Raw genomic sequence first — 24,159 nt, 5'->3', positions numbered from 1 at the left:
AAATTTTCTTATTTTAAAATACCTGCGACTCTTCTGAATAATGAAAAAATGACATGAAGAATATGTATATAAACTGTCTCTAAAGTTATTAGGAAAATATTTTTATTTAACTGTGCCTAATGTTTGGGGGTATTACAGTGAACTCTACTTTTAAAGATGAGTAGTTATATATTAATATATTGGCCCTGAAATTTTTGAGTTTTCACCCTATAGTCCAGAAAAAGCCTTTATTTTTAATAGTTGCCCTAAAATTTTAACACAAAAGTTTTACTTAGCTAAATCTAAATTTAATCAGTAGCTTTACCCCACTTCCAAACAATATAAAGACTTTAAAATGCTTTCATTCTGATTTCCTTTCCTTGCTTGCTATTATTTTCCAGGATTTTAACTCTGTTTGCTTGGTTTTATTTGTTTGTTTGTTTTACGACAGAGTCTCACTTTGTCATCCAGGCTGCAGTGTAGTGGTGTGATCATAGCTCACTACAGCCTTGAACTCCTGGGCTCAAGGGATCCTCTTGCCTAGCCTCCTGAGTTGCTGAGACTACAGGCATGCACCACCATGCTCAAATTATTATTAGTAGTAATAGTGGTAGTACAGACCGGGTCTCAGTATGTTGCCCAAGCTTGTCTCAAACTCCTGGCTGGCCTTAAAGGATCTTCCCATCTCAGCCTCCCAAAGTGCTGGGATTATAGGCATAAGCCATTGTACCCGGCTTACTTGCTTGGTTTTAAGTCCACAAATTAGACATCATCATCATTCTATTTAGATTTTCTCATATTTACCATTTTCTTTACATATCATTGCTACTTCCATTCAGAGCTTCTGGGATCAAACCCTAGTTCCTGGCATTTTGGACTGGTTGATAGTCTCCAGGATATTCAGGCAGTGAAGTGCCTCCAAAAGAAAATGAGAAAAGAAAGGTCCTGGGAAATATGCCTCACCCCTACCCCTGCAGTGCTGCCGCTGCTGTCCCAGGACCGTGGGCACCCCTGAGTATCTCCCTTCCACTCTCTCTGATCACTGTGTTTTATGGAGTAGAGGGGGACAATGACATCTTATAGAATACTAAAGTTAAATATGCTCAGTTTAAGGAGCTGTCATTTAGTCTGAGATCGTGTCTTTCCTACCTTTTTTGCTGTTAACTTTATTTTATAACATAATGGTGATTGTAGTTGAAGTTTGTTATTTTTGTTTTGTTTTAAATTAATTAATTAAGATTTGTTTTTATATTTCCTTACTTGGCAAATACAAAGTTGTGAATCACAACCCAGATTTTTTGAAATTGTGTTGGGTATTGAAATCCCAAACCACTGCTATAAACAGCTAGCTGTGAGTTTGGGGTGTGGACATTGGGACACCTGAAACCATGTCTTGGTTACGTCAAGAGCCTTATTGATTATTTAGATTATGTATGAATCCTGTGGTGTTAACAGTACTTTGCAACCTTTAGTACTTAGCTGAACTGTATTGGATCGGGAGTCCTCAATACGCCCTCAATGATTTACATTGTTTTTAGCTACTTCCGTAAGGCTGAGTCTACACTAGCAAAATGACCTGGGTGCTTAATGTGCTCCCTACATACATCTGGTGATGTTTGTGCTCTCAATTTTTTAAGAACACTGCTTTGAGAGTCACAAAACCCAATATTCTACCAATAACTTACTATGTACCTTCATCATTTGTAAGAAGAGGGGGTTGAACTAAGCGATCTCCAAGTCACTGTTCTGCACAAATGTAGGTGGTGATTGTATTTGTGTGTACACATTTTTTTAAAGCCTTAAAGAGATCTAGGTATTTCTCATGTGTTTATATTAAATCTAAGATCCATGTTGCAAATTTGGACGTGGAGGACATTAATTTTTCTGATGTAGGTTACTCTTTAAGAGGCACGTTGCACCTGTAATATTGGTGCCACCACTTTGGCAGATGCAGTTTCTTCATTTACTTGTAAGTGTTCAGTCTGAAGTCTACATAAGGTAACTTGAGTTCTCATTTCTCTGGTATAAAAAATGGTCATGTTTAAATAAGGCCACAATATTTATTTCAAGGGGTCCCAGAATCATTTTTTTTAAGTATCATCGTATGCTTGACACATAGACAAATGATGACTACTTGAAGATGCACCAGCCGTGATTGTGGAGACCTCCAAATTCATGACAGAGTTGTTAACTGGCAGGTTTGTTATTTCCTATAAGTACAAGGAAGGGAAGTGTTAAAATAACTCGTGCCCATTAGAGAGAGGAAATTAACATTCCCTTAAAAATTGTTTTCCAGTGAAGGAAGCCCATCCCCCAGAATGGAGCTGCTGCATAATATCGACCCGAACTTCGTGGACTCTTCGCCGTGTGAGTACCAGTGCATTGCTACTAGGTTAAATCTCATTGGCCCACCAAGGTGGTTTGATTACCTAGTGTGTCTCTAGCCTAGCTTTCTCTTTTTTCCTGGGTTGCTAGAAAGCTAAACAGTTCTTCAGGACACACCTTCCACTCATCTCAGAGGGCAGTGTGCTGTGAAAGGAACGCCAGCTTATGAAACAAGAAAGGTGAATTCTATTCTTGCTCTGCCACTTACTAGCCTTTAAGCCGTTGAACTCTTCCTGCCCCAGCCTTCCCCATTTACAAAAGAACTCATGGCATCTCTGAGGCTCCTTCTCACTGTAGATGTCACGTTGCTGCCCTGTTCTTACCTGAGAGCTCCAGAGCTGCCTGCCAGAAAACTCACAGTCCAATAAACCACAGTTGGGTTCCAGCGTAGTGTGAGCAACCACATTATCTGATTGGGACGGTCAGGTACTGCCCAACACCTGCTGGGTGTCACAGGTGTGACTTTCCTCGCAGTCCTGGAAGTGATTCCGCTTGATCCTGCCTCCTGCCTAAATTAACCTGTAAAGAGCCCTACCATTTCCTTCAGGGCAGGCAGGCATGCATGTAGTGCTTCCGGATCACAATGGACTGTAATAGGCCTGTATAAATACCGTGTGAGTGGCCCTAATGCCCTCAGCATAGTGAATTTGGACATAGAAAGCCTTAGCAATTAGACCCTTTGCCCAGCTTTCATCATAATGCTCATCTTGCAAACAGTGCCCTTGTATTCCCTTATTCATATGGGGGGCTCCCATCGCTCCTTTCTGGACATACTGCTGCCCCCTTAGTTCAGGCTCTCCTTACTTCTTTGTTTTTTCCAAACTGTATTATAGCTTGCCACAAAATATTCTTGCTCAGAGATTCCTGCTCAGAGAATTACCCCACAGTCGTTCTAAATGTGTCACCGGGCACTCAGGTCCCACTTGCCCGGCCAGCCTCACTCCAGGCACTCCTTGTCATGTTCTCATCTCCTAGACACTTGTCATCTCCAGGCATGCAGGTCGTCATACTGTCATGAATATGCTTTTCCCTATGCCTGAACCACGTTTTCCCTGCCTCTCTACAGTCTCTCTCATCCCTTAAAAACCCGGCCCCATGCCCCCTCTGTGAATGCTTTCCAGAGCCCCAGAAGAAGCAGTCACTCCTTCCTGTGTGCGTGCGTCCCCATATACCATCCCTCACGTGTTCGTGTTTGTGCCTGCATTTCCAAGCTGAGAGCTCCTGGAAGTCAGCGTCTCTTGTATTTTTTTATCCTCATCAGTTAACACAAATACTGGGCGCTTGCTAGGCACTCAGTAATGATTGCTTGATGACTCAGTAGACAATTGGAGAGTTGAGATGCAATAAAGACCAAGCGGACACATTAAGACCTGGACAGGAAAGGGCCCTGAGACAGGCGAGAATGGCTACGTCATGGAGAAATTTCTATTTCTTTTGGAGTAAATCCATGTCATTGAGAGAGGCAAGGGGAAGGTTTGAGCCCTAAGGACTGTAAGAACAGTCTAGATTTGTGCTGTCCAGTATGGTAGCCACAGGCCACATGTGGCTGTTGGGTACTTAAAATGTGGCTAACTGTGGATTGAGATGTGCTGTGAGTAGAATGTGCACATCAGATTTTGAAGACTTAGTATACCTATGTATTATATGCATACAATATTATAGATTTATTATTTGGCGAAAGGATAATACTTTGGATATATTGATTTAAATATATTGTTAATGTTTTACTTGTCTCCTCTTCCTTTCTTAATGTGGCTAATAGAAAATTTAATTTTAATTAACTTACATATGTGACTTGCATTATATTTCTATTGGCCTAAAAACCTCTTCTAGAAGGTGCTAGAAAGTAAGTTGATCAGCTGAGCTGATCACAAAGCTGTGACTAGTTACTGTGAGGCTACATCAATGACTCCTAAACTTTTCTCTATCCCAGTACACCTAAGAGATACGTTTCAGTCATATCAAAATCTCTAAGGGTGGCTGGAAGAGAATACTAGGGAGGCAGGAATGGCTTTAAAACTTTCTGAGTAATTTAATGCACTGCAAAGCCCAGTATAACCTAGGTCTAGGGGATATGTGGAATATGCCACCCACATTATAATGGTTGTAAATGTCTTCACCTGTTAAATTCCACCTACAAATGAGAAACCTTAAGACCCCTCACTCACTAAGCTGTATTTTCATTTGGCATTTGAAGTAGGAGCTTGGGAACTATACTCCTATGTGATATGGTTGGGATTTGTGTCCCACCCAAATCTCATTTCGAATTGTATCCCCAATGCTGGAGGAGGGGCCCAGCGGGAGGTGACTGGATCATGGGCGTGGATTTCCCCCTTGCTGTTCGGGTGATATTGAGTGAGTTCTCATGAGATCTGGTTGTTTGAAAGTGTGTAGCACTTCCCGCTTCACACTCTTCCTCCTGCTCCAGCCATGTAGGACATGCCTGCCTCCCCTTCTCCTTCTGCCATGATTATAAGTTCCTGAGGCCTCCCCAGCCATGATTCCTGTAGAGTCTATGGAACCCTGAACCAATTAAACCTCTTTTCTTTATACCCAGTCTCAGGCAGTTCTTCATAACAATGCAAGGACAGATGAATACACTATCACCACAGCACTGCGTGCTCCAGGGTTCTTGGTGCAACTTGCTGTGCTTTCTCCTGTCTTACCTAAAGGGCCCTAGCAAAATAACAGCACAGGCAAAAGGTTTCTGCAGCGTAAAAGTTGGTAAGAGTGTGGAAATTAGAATAGAAAATTTTCTTAATCTTGCCACCCATAGATTGTAAGGACATTTACTTCTCTTGGACTCAGTTTCCTACATATTATGTGGAGGACTTATAAGACCCAGTACTGTGGCCCCAAATTTAGGGATCCTCTTTGGCCTTCTGCTGCTCTTTCTCCCCTCTCTGGAGCCCACCCAGGCCTTCATGTTGGCTTCCTCGCCAGCTTGGGACTCCTGCTGTGACTCCTGCAGATAACGAAGGACATTGTCGGCTCTTGCAAGGACATAGAACCACTTCACTGTTGCTTCATACACACAGGGCGTTCTCTGCTATCTGCGCCTGCAGGTAGCAAGGTGCCACCCACCTCCTCACACATGGCAATCCCATGGGCCTTTTCTGCCCAGTTTTTATATTCACTTCACTCTACTGAGAGGCAGAAGCAGAAAAAAGAAGAGCTATCTTTGGGTGCCTGGTCCTTTTTAGGATGATGATACAAGCCCATTTCCTTTTCTATGCAATTCATTGATGAGGAAAAATTAAATCCAGCTATAAAAAACATGTACTTAGAGGACAGCTAAGTCTGGATATCATATTCATAGAGCACAGAGGCTTTTGTGGAGTAAAATCAGAAAGCAGCCAATCTCAGGTGTAAACTAAGGATTAAGAATGGAGTCAGTGTTATCACAGAAGCATTTCTGTGGTTTCTCACTCCAGCTCTTCTCAGATCATTGGTGCTTACTGCGGGAGAAGAAGGTAACGTTCCACCTCCACCTTCCCTAAAGCCACTTCGTCAGTTTCCTCACCTGTAGAGTAAAGAAGGAATTAAATGATCTGCAAGGTCCCTCTGGCTTCAGTGTTCTGTGGGTCTCTACATGAATGGGACCTCAAAGGAGCAAATCTGCTTACTCTGCTTCTCTCCTTTTTCTGCCTGCCAGAAGTAGTGTGTCCATTGATAAGCAGTGATGTTGCCAAAGGCATGGTCATAAATAGATGAACACAAGTGAAAATGCTAGACACATTATATGCACTAGAGGAATTTGAATTATTTTATGAGTTTCTTATTACTACATCCTGGCCACCTTTCTGATCTCTGTTCTAAAACATCAGCGTATCAATCTGCTTTTCTTTTTTTTTTTTTTTTGAGACAGTCTCGCTCTGCCGCCCAGGCTGGAGTGCAGTGGCCGGATCTCAGCTCACTGCAAGCTCCGCCTCCCGGGTTTACGCCATTCTCCTGCCTCAGCCTCCCGAGTAGCTGGGACTACGGGCGCCCGCCGCGTCGCCCGGCTAGTTTTTTGTATTTTTTAGTAGAGACGGGGTTTCACCCTGTTAGCCAGGATGATCTCGATCTCCTGACCTCGTGATCCGCCCATCTCGGCCTCCCAAAGTGCTGGGATTACAGGCTTGAGCCACCGCGCCCGGCCTCAATCTGCTTTTCTATCTCCTCTTTCCCTTAGTGGGTCATCCTGGGGTTTGTTGACCAATGTCTCCTCTGATTCTGAATCATACAAATAGGCGTTAGGCACTTCCCAGGAGATTTCTGCCTTCTGCCTAGCAGCACATGCCCCCAGAAGCTGGCTTCTTGGATTTCAGCAGCTACACCTCCCCTGTCCCCTGCCAACACACATACCATGGGTATGTGACCATGAAAAAAGTCCTGACTCCACCAGCAGGATGGGCCTCTGGGCACCCCATAATTTGACTACTACCTTTTGGCTATTCTGAGTAATGCTGAGTAATGCTGCTACAAACGTGAGTGTACAAATACCTGTTTAAGCCCCTGCTTTTAATTCTTTCAGGTATATACCCAGAAGTGGGATTGCTGGATCCTATGATAATTCTATTTTTAATATTTTGAGTAATCACACAATGTTATTGTCCATAGAGGCTACACTATTTTGCTTTCCCATTGACAGTGAACAAGGGTTCCAATTTCTCTACATCCTCAATACTTCTTATTTTCCCCTCCCTCCCTCCCTTCCTTCCTTCCTTTTTCCACTATCTCTCCTTTTCTTTCTTTCTTTTATGTTTTAAACTGTAGTCATCCTCATCCTAATGGTGTAATTTATGTATGCATCCTTGAGACTTTATGCTTTACTGCAGAATGGTGAATCTCCTGCTCTACGAGAGATTTGGTGATCCCTGGTGTGTGTGCATGTTTCTCTGTGAATGTGTACGTGTATCAATATTTTGTGCCAATCTTTGAGTATTTTTACTGTTAGTATCCAAGCCACAACCTACCATGGGTATGTGACCATGAAAAAAGTCCTGACTCCACCAGCAGGACATTATGCTAAGCAAGTCACAAAAGGAAAAACCGTATGACTCCACTTACATAAGGTACCCAAAGTAGTCAGATTCATAGGGACAGAAAATAGAATGGCGGTTGTCAGGGGTTGTGGGGAGGGGAAAATGGGGCATGATTTTTGAGTGGGTGTAGAAATGGATGATAATGATGACAGCGCAACAACGTGAATGTATTTAATGCCACTGGACCATACAATTAAAAATGGTTAAGATGGTAAATTTTATGTTGTTTGTATTTTACCACAATTAAAACATATAAAAAATAAATAAAATGTAACTTTCCCTCCCTCCAAAAGTGAAGAGAAACTGTACAAGAATAGGGTCTCTATCTTTTTCATTTACTGCCATATGCACAGTAAGCGCTCCGTAGCACAGAACCTAACATTATAGTAAGTTGTTGGGTTAATATCAGTAAATATCTGCTAATGAATGATAAACAGATCAACCTGTCAAAGTCCTTGTTTTATTGTCTTATAGCCTTTCCTGAGCCTAAAAGTACCTCCAGATGGCCGCTTACACTCCTTTTAAACCCCAAACCTACCTTTTGTGCCTAAGTAAAAATAACTTAGAAGCTACAAGTCACTTATTAAGTTGTAATTGACATTATATACAGATGTTTGAAACTATTCATTCAGCTTCTAAGTGCCCACCCCCATCGCTCCCTGCATTGAAAAGACCGACCAGAAAAGATGATGTGGGATTTCCCTGCCCATCTTCATCCCTTTCTCCAGACCTCCTCAGTAGACAAACAGAGATTTATAAAGCCTTTGCCTCTGGCCTGGCTCGGCCTGACTTCCCTCTGAGTCTGGGGCTCTGCCTCTTCTTGCTGTTCTGAGTTCGGTTCTGCTCCTGTTTTCTGGGATGTTCCCTCCGAATGTTTCATCAGTCACTGGTTATCTCAGTGCCCCAACCCTGGCTCCACTTTTGTCCCCTTCCTCCCTCCCCTGCCTTCCAGCTTCATGACCAGTGTCAGACGTGTGGGATGTAATTGCTTTCCTGTGTGCTTTGAGGAGACTTTTTATTCATTTTTGAAGGTCTTGTTCTGAAGTAACCTTGGAAGTGCTTTGGTCTCTGTTCAGCTAGTACCCTTCTCTTTTCCTTTGTTCCCTTCTGAGAAAATTCCTGAGAATTATTTATTCCCCCATGTCGGTAAAATATTTCCTTGTAGTAGGCTGATCCATCCTTGTGCAGCAGCACAAAGTGGTCCGTGTAAGAACCCCGTGAGAGCGCCTGGGGAATAGCACCACTGAAGCTGATTCATGAGAAAGCCTGGAACCTCTGAAGTGGTGGGGAACAGCCGTAATCCCAGGGTAGGCGTGAGGTCCTACAGGTCTGAATTCAGCTCTCCATGGTTCCAAGGGGAGCTCCAGCCCCAAATTCCACACTCCCCCAAGGTCCCAGCAAGCATGACTCAGACCACAAGGACAACCGCTTCCAGTGCATTATTTTGCCTGAGGAAAAACATATACACCTATGCTGCAGGTGCCGGGCTTGATCTTGGCTGTTCTGCAGTAATGGTCCTGCCCCATCTGAGACCACGACTCACTCTGGAAGTCAGACGTGGCATTCTGTGATGGCCAGAACACTGACACAGCCCATCATGTAACACAGGTGTATGTATTTAACACGTACGCACACACAAGAGACACAGAGATTCTGCTGGGAGAAGCTTGATTATAGATGAAGGGCAGTGACAGATGTTAGCATTTTCCACACCACCAAAGGCCAGCTCTTCAAAGTGATTCCGTACAGCTTTGTTACTATTTCATTTAAAGGCCCTCTTCTCTTTAAAGTTTCTAATGAGATGTTATTTCTGCTCATGATTATAGGGTGAAAGAACAGCCTTCTTCCCACCCTCTCCTCTCTTACACACACATTTTCTGTGGTGCAATTGCCAAATCCATGCTTGAGATCCAAGAGTCATCCAGGTTGGAATGCCTGGAGCTGCTCCCTGTTTCCTCCTCAGAGCGACATTCAAAGCCGTTTTCCAGTATTATGTTACCATTTCCAAGATTATTTATTCTGTAAATAAATAAATGATGATGGCCTGGGATGCATGAGGTACTGCTATGAATACTCGAGATCAGTTAGGCTAAAGCCAAACCTAAAGGTCTGGCTAAAACCCAGTCTAGAAGAGTCTGGAAGACGGCATGGACACAGCCTCTCCCCACCCTGCTGGAAGGCTGTCAGTGGCTCCCAGCTGTCCACCAGCAAGCCGTCCTACAACGTCCACCATTCAGCACCATTGCAATGCCCTCCTTCAGTCCTGTTTATCTCCCTTGTTGCCCTGCCCCTTCTGTAGAGTTCAGTGCACATTCCTACTCCTGCATGAAGCCCTCTCTGATTCTTTTGAACTTGAATCCCTTGAGTTTCTCTGGAGCTTCCCAGGACAGTGAGCTCTTGCTGCCTTATAGTGCAGTATTTATATTCACGTGTTTTCCCCATCCGGAGCTATGAGGAGAGCAAGACTTCATGTGTATAGTTCTCTCCGTATCTTATGTATACAAGATAAATACATATTGAAAGAATGCGTGCTAATAAATGAATAATTTATCATTAGCTGATTTGATTAGAATCACTTTAGTGAGAACAACAATAATTTCATATATCATTTTCAAGGCATTTTGATTTCTTTTTGGGCATATTAGAGAAGTAGTGACACAGAGGCATCTTTCTTTCAGCCTGAAATTAGATATGAAGCAGAATTAAAAGAGTTAGGGGGAATGCATGGGGCTCATCCTGCTACAGATTGCTCAACATTACATAGAATGCCAGAGGCTAAGAGCCCGTTGGCAGTTTGTGCACTCTTTATAATCCAGGTGAAGAAACTGAGGCACCAGGTCATGCATGCTGTTAAATATCAGAGCTGGAACTCAGGGCTGTTCAGACCCAGCATGTACATCATGTCCTCCTGATTTCGCAGGTCTCGTCGCTTTGTGTCCTACACTTGTCTTGTGGGAGAAGCGCACCCAGACCTGAGTTACAATCATCTCACCTATATAATAGCATGTTGATGGGACATGATTCATTTAAAAGAGCCTGGAAAAATGGGTCGAGTAGTGACATTAGCCTTGCTGGATTCACATGTAATCCGACTCTGCGGATGGTGGTAGCTTCTGCTTGTAGAGCTAGTCGTGGAAGCCCTGCCAGTGACTTGTAGTCACTCCACTGGAGGGTGCTGTGGGGATGAGGGAGCCGAGTGTGGGGTGGGCAGTGTCACCTAGTAAAACAGGTAGAGTTTGGGGGTGCCAGAAAGCCCTGGGTTTTATTCAATACCAGCTCTGACTTATTTCCTGTGAGCCTGTGGGTGAGTTCTTCCAGCCATCTGTTTCATCACCTATAAGTTGGGAACAATTATAACAATATCTCCTGTAAATATGTCCAAACCACAGTGAACAACAATTACATTCTGGCTGCTAGGATTGGGGCAGGGTGGGAAAGTTGCACTTTTCCCTTTATGTATTTCTCCAATTTTAGTTTTGAATTATGAGCACATATGACTTCCTTAATCAGGAATAAAGCCATAAAGCTTTATTTGTGAAAACCAGCTCCAAGGAGGGTTCCGGCGAGCCTGGAATATCTGAAATCTGCGGGGTTCTTACAGAGTAGGAGTTGCTGCTTCCGTGCCTGCCTGTACTAGGTCAGAGCAGTTAGAATTTTGTGTCGTCTCTAGCTGCCAATATTTGTCTTTAGCAGCTCGTCAAATTTTCCTTGGTGTGGGTTGCTACATGCCCTCAATCACAGAGCCAAAACACAGATAGCTTTCTCCTTTTAAATTTTCAAAGGCTTCTAGTCTGCCCCCTCCGCTTTGGGGAGCACTAAAGTCTGTTTGGAAATGTGGCCTTTTTGATGCCAAAGGCGATCCCACAAGCCTCGTATCCCCTCCACCCCACTTCACACGGCACATCTCAAGGAGCACGCATGAAACCTTCACTGTTAACACTTGGTGCTGGCATCCTGGCTTTCATCCCGAGAAAATACATAAACCAAACCAAATCCACAGCACTTTAAAAACACTAATTAACTCTCACCACTGGCCTAGGCTACGCAGAAATGGCAAATCCCACTGCCCCAATCTTATGTTTGGAGAAATCAGGGTGAGCAACGTTTTCTAGGGCTTCTCTGAGCCAGATCACAGAAGCTGACCTGAAGGGCTTGACCTGGCCCCGCATCTGGAGTTAGGCCATTTGACCAAGGGCCAGCTGCCTCACCAGAGCCCTTCTCTACAGCACCACGTGGTTAACGTGGTTAGTGGCCCATAACTCCATTTGCACATCAGCTTTTATATTTTTTCCCCAGGGTCACTTTTATGCTAAACTGTCTCATTTCCAACTGACCATTTATTTATTTACTTACTTTTCTTTAATTCTGGTACAGCCTAGAAATTTTAGCCATAGCTTCCAAGTGTAGCCTGTTAATTATAGTTGATTAAAGGTTCTATGCTGATTTTGAATTTCAACACAAAAGCAGTCTAACTTCCAAACAGTCCCTCTCAGGTCCAGTGGCTCTGCCCCTTCCATCTTCCACCCTGGAGCCTCCCCAGGTCTGGCAAAGATTTGAGGGTGTCCAGACACTTTTTTGCCTCTCCCAATCTGGACCAGTCATCCTCCTACCTCAGTTCCCCAGTCTTACCATCTGTAAGGATAAATATATCCACCTTTCTTGAAAGAGTCTACCATAAAATTCTGTAAAAACATAAAACCTCACAAAATTTTATGGAATATATCCAATGGAATTAAAATTTACAAAGTAAATCTACTTTGTTAATATTTATTGATCTTGTCAGAATTTTTTTAGGGGTTTTAGGGTGCTTGTGTATAAGGCTGAAATAAAACTTTTCAAAACATTTCTGGGAAGTTGTTGAAAACAGACTAAATGGCCTGTTTAGTAACCCATAATGTAAGATGTTAGTAATCAGGCATTTATAGACTGAAGTCTGTTACCTCTGGCAGCAAATACCTAAGGAATGAGTACATGGCCCCTGCTTCTAAAGAGTCTTTTGAATCAGAAGGAAACATATGCCCCGGAAAGGATATTAACGCAGTTGTAAAATAAAGTAGAACAAATGATAAGTGATATAATGTAAGCAGTAAGGACAAATGAAGAAGTGACAGCATTTGGGAGTGATTAGGCAAGGTGTTCTCAAAAAGGATATCTTTAAATTTGTCCATTACTTCAACAACTTTGGTTTTATCTTTCTTGATTTTAATGTGAATGAAGGAAAAGAATATTTAACACTATTAGTTTTCTATCACTGATCAAACAAATTACCGTGAACTCAATGGCTTAAAACAACTGATACTTAACCATCACTCTATTTTCATATTTTTTGGATATTTTCAGTTCTATAGGTCAGAAGTCTGACACAGGTCTCACTGGACTAAATCCAGGGTACCGACTGGCAGGGCTGCAGTCCCTTCCGAAGGCTGCAGGGGAGAACCCATTTCCTTGCCTTTTTCTGCTTCTAGAGGCTGCCTACATTCCTTGGCCCATGGCCTCCTTCCTCCGCCTTCAAAGCCAGCAATGGAAGGTTGAGTCCTTTTCTGGCACATTCTTTGAACCTGGCTTCCATCATCTCATCTTCTCTGACCTGTTTTGCCTCCCTCTTCAACTTTTCTGGACTCTTGTGATAACATTGGGCCCACCTGGATAAATAATCTAGCATCACCTCCCTATTTGAAAGTCAGCTGATTAGCCATCTTAATTCCATCTGCAACCTGAATGCCCCTTTGCCGTGTAACCTAACGTATTCACAGGTCCTGAGGACTGGGACAGGGACATCTTTAGAGGGCCATTATTCTGCTACCACAAATACCTGCTCTGTTGCCCTAGACTTTATGAAAAATACAACAAGTCGCTTATAACCTAGTTTTTTTAACAAAAAGTTAAAAGAAAATCAAATAACATTTGAAAGCTATGGTGGTAGAGACATTACAAGCTGTACTTAATTGTCAGATCATTTCCACAGAGTCTGATAGTTGCTATGAGAGTGAAGGAGAGCTAAACCACTCAGGCCCTCTTTCACCTGCGCTGAACCTCAAAGAGTTCCTGGGTGGAAAAGACCATCACAGGAAATAGAAAAGGCTGTGAGCAAAAGGTGTGTGAGCCTATCTGGGGGACAAAGGGGAGGCATGAAAGAAGAGGTGGGAAAGCTAAACAAGGACAGTATGGCCCACTAAGGAGATGGGATTTCATCCTGGATACAACAGGGAAGCTCCCTGTTTGCTTTTATACAAATAATAGATGGGGGAGTGGTGCAAGAAATTTTTAAAAATACAGAAAAGCTCAAAATTTCTTTTTTTTTTTTTTTTTTTGAGACGGAGTCTCGCTCTGTCGCCCAGGCTGGAGTGCAGGAAAAAAATCACCCTAAACCTATTATTCTGTAACCCAGAAATAAGCATTGTTAGTATTTTGGTGGGCTTTTTCTATTTCTATTTAGGGAGAGCTTTCAACATTTCACCGTTCAGTGTGATATTGGTCGCAGATTTTTTAATACTCTTTATCAGTATAAGAAAACTCCCTCCTATTTTTAGTTTGTAGAATTTTAAAAACAGCTATTGCTGTTGTCCACAGGAAAGTCCCTTTGTGTCTGCACTATTTTAATCCCAGAATAAAGAAAAATCTGCTAATTCCACAGGTGGTTATATAGATGCTGAGGTTTCAGCACTTCCTGTTTCACAGGAAACTCTCAGTGAAGTTAAAAAAAAAAAATCAGAAATTGTGGGAGTTTATTTGTAGAGACTCTTGTTTTGCACTTAGGACTGTGGGTCCCAGAATTCTTTGGAATGACAGTCCTAGTCAAAGTCTAGCAGTTTCTCTCCCAATTACCCAAACAAAGGCTGGTTTAGGCACTGCCTGAAAGGATTTGATAGATGTAATCCAAGTCCCAAATCCTTAAGTGCCTCAGTCAAGAGGAAGTCCTGGGTGGGCCTGATTCAATCATATGGGTAAGGTATACATTTTCCTTTGTAGGCTGGTTTTTACTAAAAATTATGTAGCTGGATTATCCTTGGAGTCCATCTCAGCAAAGTGTTAGAATAATCTCAAGTATAAAGGCAGGAGGGGCTGGGCACAGTGGCTCATGCTTATAATCCCAGCACTTTGGGAGGCTGAGGTGGGTGGATTGCATGAGGCCAGGAGCTCAAGACCAGCCTGGCCAACATGGCAAAACCCCATCTTTACTAAAAAATACAAAAAAGTAGCCAGGCATGGTGGCACACACCTGTAGTCCCAGCTACTAGGGAGGCTAAGGTGGGAGGATCGCTTGAACCGGGGAGGCAGAGGTTGCAGTGAGCTGAGAGTGCACCACTGCACTCCAGCCTGGGGGACAGAGCAAGACTCTGTCTCCAAAAAAAGGCAGGAGGAGTAGTTTATGTGAGATATTTATAACTAGTTTAGTGGTCTATGGATGAGAAGTGACTGGTATAGTGGGCTATCCTAGAAAGAGAGAATCATGTCTAGGTGGGCTCTATTTGATGGAGCCATTGATCTGGGGCCAGGTTTACAGTCTCTTGTCACTATCTGGACTCTGTTCTAGGTATGCAGCTGGCTGTGCCCCTATTAGGATGAACCCCCTGTAGGTGCCCTTTCCCTCTGGTATGCCGGGGATGCTCTGGGGCTTCCTGTCATAGGTGATTCCTAATGCTCCTGACCCATGGCAGCCAAAGAGGTTCCCTCTTGGAGGCTTCCATTCTGCCCTGTAACCTGCCCTTATTTTCAAGTTTGGAATGTTTGTAGAAGTCTGTTAGTATCTCTCTCACTTATTTTGGGGGCATCATACTGTTTTCCCAGCAAAGGAGCTTGCAGTCAGCTTTAGCGTCTTCCTTTAAAATGTGAGGGGTAACACCTGTGCTATTTGTCGTCTTTCCTAAATGCCTTCACAGAAGCAGTTTTGAACCAGAGAATATACACGATTAAGTATATATGAATACTTATTATTATAAGTATTATAATAATACTTAAAAGGAGTTGAGAGAAATCACATGGAGAGCAATAAAGAAAAGAAACTAACCATTGTTGACAGTGCAGTGTGTTCTAGGCACTGTGTAGCTACCCCCTGCCCCCAATACCTGCCTTTTCTTTATCATCATCTGGCACAATTATTTTTTAAGTATTTATTTACCATCCTCCTCTCTCCATTAAAATACAAGTTCCACGAGGGCAGACAATTTAGTCTTTTGCGTTCTTTTCTATACCCAAACATCTAGAACAGTAGCACAATAAGTAGTTGTTGAATAAATGTCTTTTCTTAAAGAAAAAATGAAAAAAGGGGCCAGGCATGGTGGCTCCCGCCTGTAATCCCAGCACTTTGGGAGGCCGAGGCAAGCAGATCACAAGGTCATGAGTTCGAAACCAGCCTGACCAAAATGGTGAAACCCCATCTCTACTGAAAATACAAAAAGTAGCCAGGCATGGTGGCGCACACCTGTAGTCCCAGCTACTTGGGAGACTAAGGCAGGAGAATCACTGGCACCCAGGAGTCAGAGGTTGAGGTAAGCCAAGATCGTGCCATTGCATTCCAGCCTGGGCAACAGAGCGAGACTTCGTCTAAAAAAAAAGAAAAAAAGAAAAGAAAAAGGAAAAATATGGGGTTAACTTTGTTAACCTTTAAAAAAGATCCATGGAAAAGACTGGATAGATGTCAGAGGTACTTGATTGTAATAGCTAATGCTTGTTTGTAAAGTGAGATGTAAGAAAGCTTAGATTTGGCTTAATCGATGGCAAGTTTAAGAGACTCAAGTTTACTTGAGACTGACATTACTATAAATTTAAAATGATTTAAACAGGAAGTCATGGGTATTTGAACTATTTATATTCATTTCAGATCCTTTCTTTTACATCATTTTGTAAAAACTCCTTCCAAAAAAATAGTTCAGTGCTTATAGCTGACTTTTAGCTTCTTTCTCAGAAAAGAAAAAAATAATAAAAGAGGAATGAGAAAGTCAGCTTAAGTACTACCTTCCCTTGTCTTTTGACTGAGATACAAGAATGATTTGTGACATAAATACACTTTACTTAAAGAAAGTTGAAGATTGGATCTGGGTTATTTTTTGGACAAGTTAGAATATAGTACTTGATTTCTAATTGTTAACAACTAATGTTTTAAAAAACAAATGTTAGAGACTGAAAAGGAATCTAAACCTTTCCCTTTTTCTAATTGTAAGCATATTTTCAAATGTATATGGGATTTTTTTCTTAGTCTTTCCACAAATTATAAAGAGCAGCATTTACCCTGCAGTGAGTTGAAATGAATAAACATCTTTTAAATGAAAATAATGACAGTGAAAACCAGTCTAGAAAAGAAAGGAAAAAGATGCACATAAATCACGGACACTTGGAAGTACATATAAGCAAAGCTAAGAACTACATTTGTCGTATTTTACATGTTCCCTTTTAAATCGCTTTCCAGATTGTTGATGGTTTGGCAGCTCCAAGGGTGACATCAACCCTTCCATTGTGCAGTATCTGCTTGCTTTAACTTGGTGGCACTTTATCAGGTTTTGGTGATTACGCCGAATTAAAAACCAACTGGATTTGAGTTTAAATTCTCCTAACTGCTAAACCAAACACATTCCTGACCCCAGGCCTACTTTTGAATACTTTCGAAAACTTATATTGCCCATAGGCTGTTTTACTTCTAGAAACCAAAGTAAGCAAGTGAGAGAAAAATGCACTCCTTAGAGTTACTAACCACATCTGTCAAAATGCAGTATATTACCAGTGCAGCTGCTAAAATGATTTTAAACCAGCCATCTTATTTTCTGCCTATCTTAACCTGACTGAAAACCAAGAAGACAATCATCTATTTCAGAAAATCACAGATAGTTATGAGCTACTGTCTCTCTCAGCAGTTGGGGGCAGATTCTGCTGATTAGTAAAGTCACAATGAAAAGATAATACCAGAAATTAGGCTATTAATGGGGAAGGAAAGAGCAGGCTGTGAACAGGTCTGATAGCTTTCCTGCATAGCCTAGGAACCCACCTGGGAATGCTAGGTGAAAACATTGGCATTCCACACGTCTGGTCTACCACCCTACACTTAACGCAGTGCCTTTCATGCCTGAATGTGCACACGAATCACCTGATTCAGTCGGGCTGGGGCGGGGCCCACATTTAGCATTTCTAGCACACTCCTGAGTGGTGCCAGTGCTGCTGGGTCTCTGACTACAATTTGAATATTGAGCCCCTAGTCTAGAGGACTTTCACCTCATTTGAAGCTCAATCTTTATAATTTAAAATATTTGCATGAGTATGTAAGACTAAATATTTTTTCTAAGATATCCAATTAAAGACAGAGATGTAAGACCTTGAATTTCAGAACTGTTGTATAAATTGTATTAGTCTGTTTTGCGTTGCTATAAAGGAATACCCGAGACTGGGTAATTTAAAAGAGGTTTATTTCACTCGTGATTCTGCAGACTGTACAAGCGTGGCACCCGCATCTGCTCAGCTTATGATGAGGCCTCAGACAGAAGGCAAAGGGAGAGCAGGTGTGCACATGGCAAGAGTGGCAGCAAGAGAGATGCCAGGCTCTTTTAAAGAACAGCTCTTTAAAACATGAACAGAACAAGACTCAAGGAGGGCATCAAGCCATTTATGAGAGATCTGCCCCCATGGCCCAAACACGTCCCACTGTGCCCCCCCTCCAACATTGGGGATCACATTTCAACATGAGATTTGGAGGAAACAGATACCCAAATTATAAGTGTTTATAATCTCTTCCCCCAAATTTCTATTTAAGCTAGTTGTGTAGCAATTTACATTATCTTTCAGATTATCCAAATGCCAAAATGTTTTCTGCTCCTAGAGTAACATGATGCACTTGCTGAAAAAAAGTTTAAGATATATTCAAGCCAGCAAGACATGAAGATTTAGAGCTCATCTCAGAACCTAGTTCTCCTTTCCTTTTGTTCCTGGTTTTCTCATTATGTGAACATTCAGAAAGAAAACCCAAGCTTCTAAAACATGGCAAGGAGCTGAGTATCCACCACCCTAGAAGAAGGTCCCTGGAAATCAAGAATCAGGTAGCAGACTTCTCCTATGAACATTCTTAGGGAAACCCACTTAGGCTATGGGTTCTGACTTCTTTCAAGTACTTCCTCTGATCTTGCGGAAGTACTGTGGATGGGTGTAGGCAAACCCCAAAAAGTCCCCAGAAAGAGTTTTAGTAGAGAAACTAGGTGATTAACAGTGCCACTACTGTGTGCAAAAGAGGAAACTTCCCCATGCTCATGCCTCTTAAATGGCTGAGAGATTTCTGTGGCCTGGTATTACACACCATGCATTTGTTTGGGTAGTCAAAGTAGTCACTGGGACAGCCATTGGTCAGTTACTCTGCCTCCAAGGGACACAGAGCATCTTGCCCAGTGTCATCATTATGTGAGCTTGGCCTGCCTCCTGGACTCACTGAACCTGTTTTCTCACCTCTCAAAAATAAAAGCATAAACACACCTACAATTTCAGAGCATGTGAAAAATGGATCTAATCATCACATTCATAGGGACAATGGTAGAATTGATTAATGTTCCTACAGTTTTCCTTTAAAGTGTTTTGAGATTAGAAACAAAACATTATATGCAATATTTGAAAGGAAAAACCACAAAATAATAAAATTTTGTCACTATCTCAGTTGTGTAAAAATAATACAGACATTAGAACAGGATTAGAGGCCGAGCACGGTGGTTTATGCCTGTAATCCCAGCACTTTGGGAGGCCAAAGCTGGTGGATCACGAGGTCAAGAGATAGGTACCATCCTGGCCAACGTGGTGAAACCCCATCTCTACTAAAAATACAAAAATTAGCTGGGCGTGGTGGCGTGCACCTGTAGTCCCAGCTACTCGAGAGGCCGAGGCAGGAGAATGGTGTGAACTCAAGAGGAGGCGGAGTTTGCAGTGGGCCGAGATCACGCCACTGCACTCCAGCCTGGGCAACAGAGTGAGACTCCATCTCAAAAACAAAACAAAACAATCAAGACAAAAAAAACAGGATTAGAAAAAATATACCAAAATGTTATAATGGTCAGTTAGCTTTAGAGGGTGAGATTATGGATAATTTTTAGTATCCTTTTCATTCAATTCGGTATACCTGTTACTTTTGCAACTAAATTTTTGAAAAAGAACAAAGAAAAAAATGCCACAAAGCAACACTGATCAGGTTGAAAGTCTCCCGGGCCTAAACCTCCCACCACCAAGAGTGTCAAAGTCTCTGTTGAGGGACTTGAGTCTGTAGTTAATTGTTGGACGTTTTTGTGTGGTATAAATCTGTGTACCACCTTGATGACAGTAATAAACTAGAGTGTCTTGCTAAAGACCAAACTCATCAATTTTCCAAAATCTGTATTGGATTAATTCTCCAAAAGTCCAGGTCAGTGTTATTCCTCAAACTGTATTATTTTAACATAGAAGCCCAAAGTTTCCAAGTCTGTCAGAAAATTCATTATCACTGTAAAACAGCAAAAGGTCACAAAATGTCTCTTTCTACAATAAAATAGCATATAAGAAAAATCTCTTTTTCTCAACAGTTCATTACCCCAGCAGACACCAAGAAAAAACCTTTGACATTTCAGGTCTTTTTGCTTCAGGGGAAACAAATGTTCCATAGATCATGGAAAAAAATGACAAACAAATTAATGAAAAACAAATACACTCTTGCAGTATCCCCGGCCGTGCCAGACCCAACAAGTCAGCGTCAGCCTTTATACTTGGGTCTTTCCAACTCTGAAGAGTGACAGTTTCCACAATGGCATCAGCACTTTAGTTAGAGAAAGCTGTACACACACCAAAGAAACACAAATTAAAGAAACGTGGTAGAAAAACAGAAAGAGGAATTCTGTCATTTCATGCATATTTAACTCTAGTGGGAAAGTCATTGCTGGCAAAGCATTATTGAAATCTTGAGCTAATAAGTAGAAGCATTCTAGAAGACGTGCACCCCCTCCTCATGGTGCTTTATACCAAATTGTAACTTGACTGAATTTAGCAATGCTCCATTTTCCCACATTCTAAAAATTCCTTCCTTGAATTCTGCCTCACTCTCACCACTAAACCTTGTCAGAAGTAGTTTGCATGTGCTTTCTCCGTATCTTCAATTTCCATTCATTTTCTAATTTTAACACCAAATACATTTCCATTTTCATTATTTGTTTAAACACAGCCATACAAATAAAACCAAAACTGGCCCAGCGCAGTAGCTCATGCCTGTAATCCCAGCACTTTGGGAGGCTGAGGTGGGTGGATCATCTGAGGTCAGGAGTTCGAGACTAGCCTGGCCGACATGGTGAAACTCCGTCTCTACTAAAAATACAAAAAAATTGGGTGCGATGGTGGGTGCCTGTAATCCCAGCTACTCGGGAGGCTGAGGCAGGAGAATCAGAACCCAGGAGGCAGAGGTTGCAGTGAGCTGAGATTGCTCCATTGCACTGTATCCTGTATGATAAGGGCAAAACTCCATCTCAAATAAATAAATAAATAAATAAATAAATAAATAAATAAAACCAAAATTCACTCTGACCCCTATTCCCTGTCCTCCTCCACAGAGGTGACCACTGCTAACAGTTCTGACTTTACAGACCACTTTAGATGCGCTTATGTATACAGTATGGATTTATGGAGCTGTGGTGTGTACAATACTTTTTTTTTACATAGATGGTATCATATAAAATGTTGTCGGGGGGCGGGGTTTTGCCACATACTTTTTTCTCTCAATGATCTGTCTTGGAGATCTTTCCAGATCAGTGAGTATAAATCAGTGGTTTTCAACCAGGGGCTAGTGAGCCCTCCAGGGGAGATTTGGCAATTTTTGCAGACATTTTTGGTGGTCACGACCTGAGTGGGGAGTGCTATTGGCATCTAGTAGGTAGAGGTCAGGGATGTACTAAACATCCCACAATGCACAAAACAGCCCTATGACAAAGAGTTTTCCACCTGAAATGTCAATAATGCCAAGGCTGAGAAACCCTGATAAAGGTCTACTTTATTCTTTTAACTGCTGCGTGGTATTCTATGGTTTATTTAGCCAGTCATGTAACAGTGTATATTTAGATGATTTTTTTTTTCTTTTTTGAGATGGAGTCTTGCTCTGTTGCCCAGGCTGGAGTGCAGTGGTGCAATTTCGACTCACTGCAACCTCCACCTCCCAGGTTCAAGCAATTCTCCTGCCTCAGCCTCCCGAGTAGCTGGGACTATAGGCGTCCACCACCACACCCAGCTAATTTTTGTATTTTTAGTAGAGACCGGGTCTCACCCTGTTGGCCAATTTAGATGCATTTTTAAAACATGTTTATTTGTAGGTATCGGTGAACGTTCCTTCCATTTACTTTTGACCCAACTGCAATCAGCCTTCTTTCCTAAATACCCCTAACTCCATTGCTACTGCTATGACAAAATGCCACAGACTAGGTAATTTATAAATAATGGAAGTTTATTTCTCACAGTTCTGGAGGCTGGGAAATCTTAAGACTGAGGCGCCGGCAGGTTTGGTGTCTGGTGAGGGCTCCTTTCTGCTTCCAGGATGGCGCCTTGTGGCTGCATCTTCCAGAGGAGAGAGACAGTGAGTCCTCACGTGGCAGAAGGGACAAAAGGGGAAAAGGGAAGAACTCTTTTCCTCAGGTTCTTTGATAAAGGCACTAATTCTGTCCATGAGGGTGGAGCCCCCAGGGCCTAATCACTTCCCAATGGCCCTGCCTCTTAATAGCATCACCTTGGGGGTTCCAACATATGAATTTTGGAGGCACAAACCATAGCAGCCCCCTACAGGTGACCACTGGGCTTTCTGAATCCCTTGGCTCCTTTTCAGGATAAGCCGACTTGGCTCTTCTGTGCCATTTGCCAGTGTTCGTCACCCTGAAGCATTTGGCCTCCTGGGCCCCTTGGCTCTGCCTTTTTCCTCTCTACTTCTGTGGCCTCTTCAGTCTCTGTGGTTCTGCTGTCTCCTGAGCTCTTGCTGTCACAGGCACTGTGCTAGGCATTAGGGATATGAAGAGGAACTGTGGAAGGTCCCAGCCCCAGAGACCCTCCAGTCTAGAAGACAAGCACATACACAAATCTCCCAAAGGGAAGCATCACCTAATCAGGGCACATTTGAAGTGTGCTGAGTGATTGAATAAATAACTAAATATAGTAGATTTTAGAGGACAGTGGGAAATGTTTTTCCTTTATGATTCAGAATTTACTGCATATTTTATCTTCATGACAACTTTTCTCACAACATACATTTTTTAAAAAATAAGTCACGAAAAAGGCTTTCCTCACATTTTCCCACCCACTCTTTTTGTCTGCCTGGAAACAGCAACTGCATTGTTTCACGTACAGGGAATGCACTTGGTCTTTGCCAAGGCAGAGAAAAGATCAAATTTGAGAAGCAGTCCTGCTTGCTGCTGGCTGAGGGATGGAAAGCGAGATTGACCCGCAGAGCTTCCTTCCCCTGCCCCTTCTTTCAACCTGCTCAGGCTGATAGGACCATCACCTCCCAGCAGCCCCTTCCTTACTCCTGTGGGGAGATTTCAGAAGCAGACTGAGCGGCAGCTGCCGCCTGGCCCTTTTCTCCCTGGATCAAGGGGTCTTAAGCACCTACCTGAAACCTAACAGCAAAGGAAATCTCCACTATAAATCTAACTCCATGCAGAAATTAAACCCCTTCAACAGGTATTCAGTGCTCACTGTGCAGGCCCCAGGGAAGTGTAAAGATCAATGGGACATGGCCCCTGCCCCTAAGGAGCCAGAGAGGGCCAGGGCAAGGGTGGGAGGGGACATCTATAAACAACTACTTACAATGCAAAACAGAATAAAGTTAGTCCTAAAAGGAGGATTGAGCAAGGTTGCTTAAGGAGAAAGGGAGGATTAGTTATCATAGGAGATTGAACAAGGCCCTTGAAAAGCATGTCCCTTCTCTCTTAAAAATAAGAGCTTTATTCGATGGGTTCTTTCCATTTAAACCCAAGGAAAGTGGGGTTTCTGAAAGGAGAAATGAAATGCCAACAGTGCAAGATTCTAGATGGCCATTCTGCTGAGCACCGTGTAGTTTGGGTAAAGCCCTGAACCTTACAAATGGGAGTTTTTATCTCAGATATGTATCTTAGATGTAGGATTTTTATCTCAGATATCACGAAGAGTATCCAAAATTGCAGCTGTCTCAGCCCCAGATGCTCAAGCCTGTGCAGTCTTAGTTGTATATCAGAGATCTACAGAGATCTTAGTTGTATATCAGAGATCTTTCTTTGAGGGGGCGGTGCAGGGGGACAGAGTCTCGCTCTGTCGCCCAGGCTGGAGTGCAGTGGTGCGATCTTGGCTCACTGCACCCTCTGCCTCCTGGGTTCAAGTGATTCTCCTGCCTCAGCTGACTGAGTAGCTGGGACCACAGGTATGTGCTGCCATGCCCAGCTAATTTTTTTGTATTTTTAGTAGAGACGAGGATTTACCATGTTGGCCAGGCTGGTCTTGAACTCCTGACCTCAAGTGATCCACCCACCTCAGCCTGTCAAAGTGTTGAGATTACAGGTGTAAGCCACTGTGCCCGGCCCTTAGTTGTATATCAGAGATGTTTTTTGTTTTGTTTTGTTTTTGTTTTTTGTTTTTTGTTTTTCGTTTTTTTGAGTCTTGCTCTCACTCTGTTGCCCAGGCTGGAGTACAGTGGCGCAATCTCAGCTCACTGCAACCCTTGCCTCCCGGGTTCAGGTGATTCTCCTGCCTCAGCCTCCCAAGTAGCTGGAACTACAGGCATATGGCACCACACCCAGCTAATTTTTGTATTTTTATTAGAAATGGGGTTTCACCA

General features: G+C 42.7%; 1 protein-coding gene across 3 annotated transcripts in view; it reads left to right on the top strand.

Moving 5' to 3' along the window:
• ARSB (arylsulfatase B) overlaps nucleotides 1-24,159 on the top strand; it is a 192,796-nt gene that overhangs the window by 128,630 nt on the left and 40,007 nt on the right. For all 3 annotated transcript variants that reach the window (XM_073993672.1, XM_005557233.4, XM_005557234.5), the window contains one exon: nucleotides 2,276-2,346. In XM_073993672.1, coding sequence (XP_073849773.1) covers nucleotides 2,276-2,346 — 71 coding nt within the window. The remainder of the gene's footprint in view (nucleotides 1-2,275; nucleotides 2,347-24,159) is intronic.

Source organism: Macaca fascicularis, chromosome 6, assembly GCF_037993035.2.
Source record: "Macaca fascicularis isolate 582-1 chromosome 6, T2T-MFA8v1.1".
In the NCBI taxonomy this organism is placed as follows: Eukaryota; Metazoa; Chordata; class Mammalia; order Primates; family Cercopithecidae; genus Macaca; species Macaca fascicularis.
This window is presented reverse-complemented; position numbering and strand designations above follow the sequence as displayed.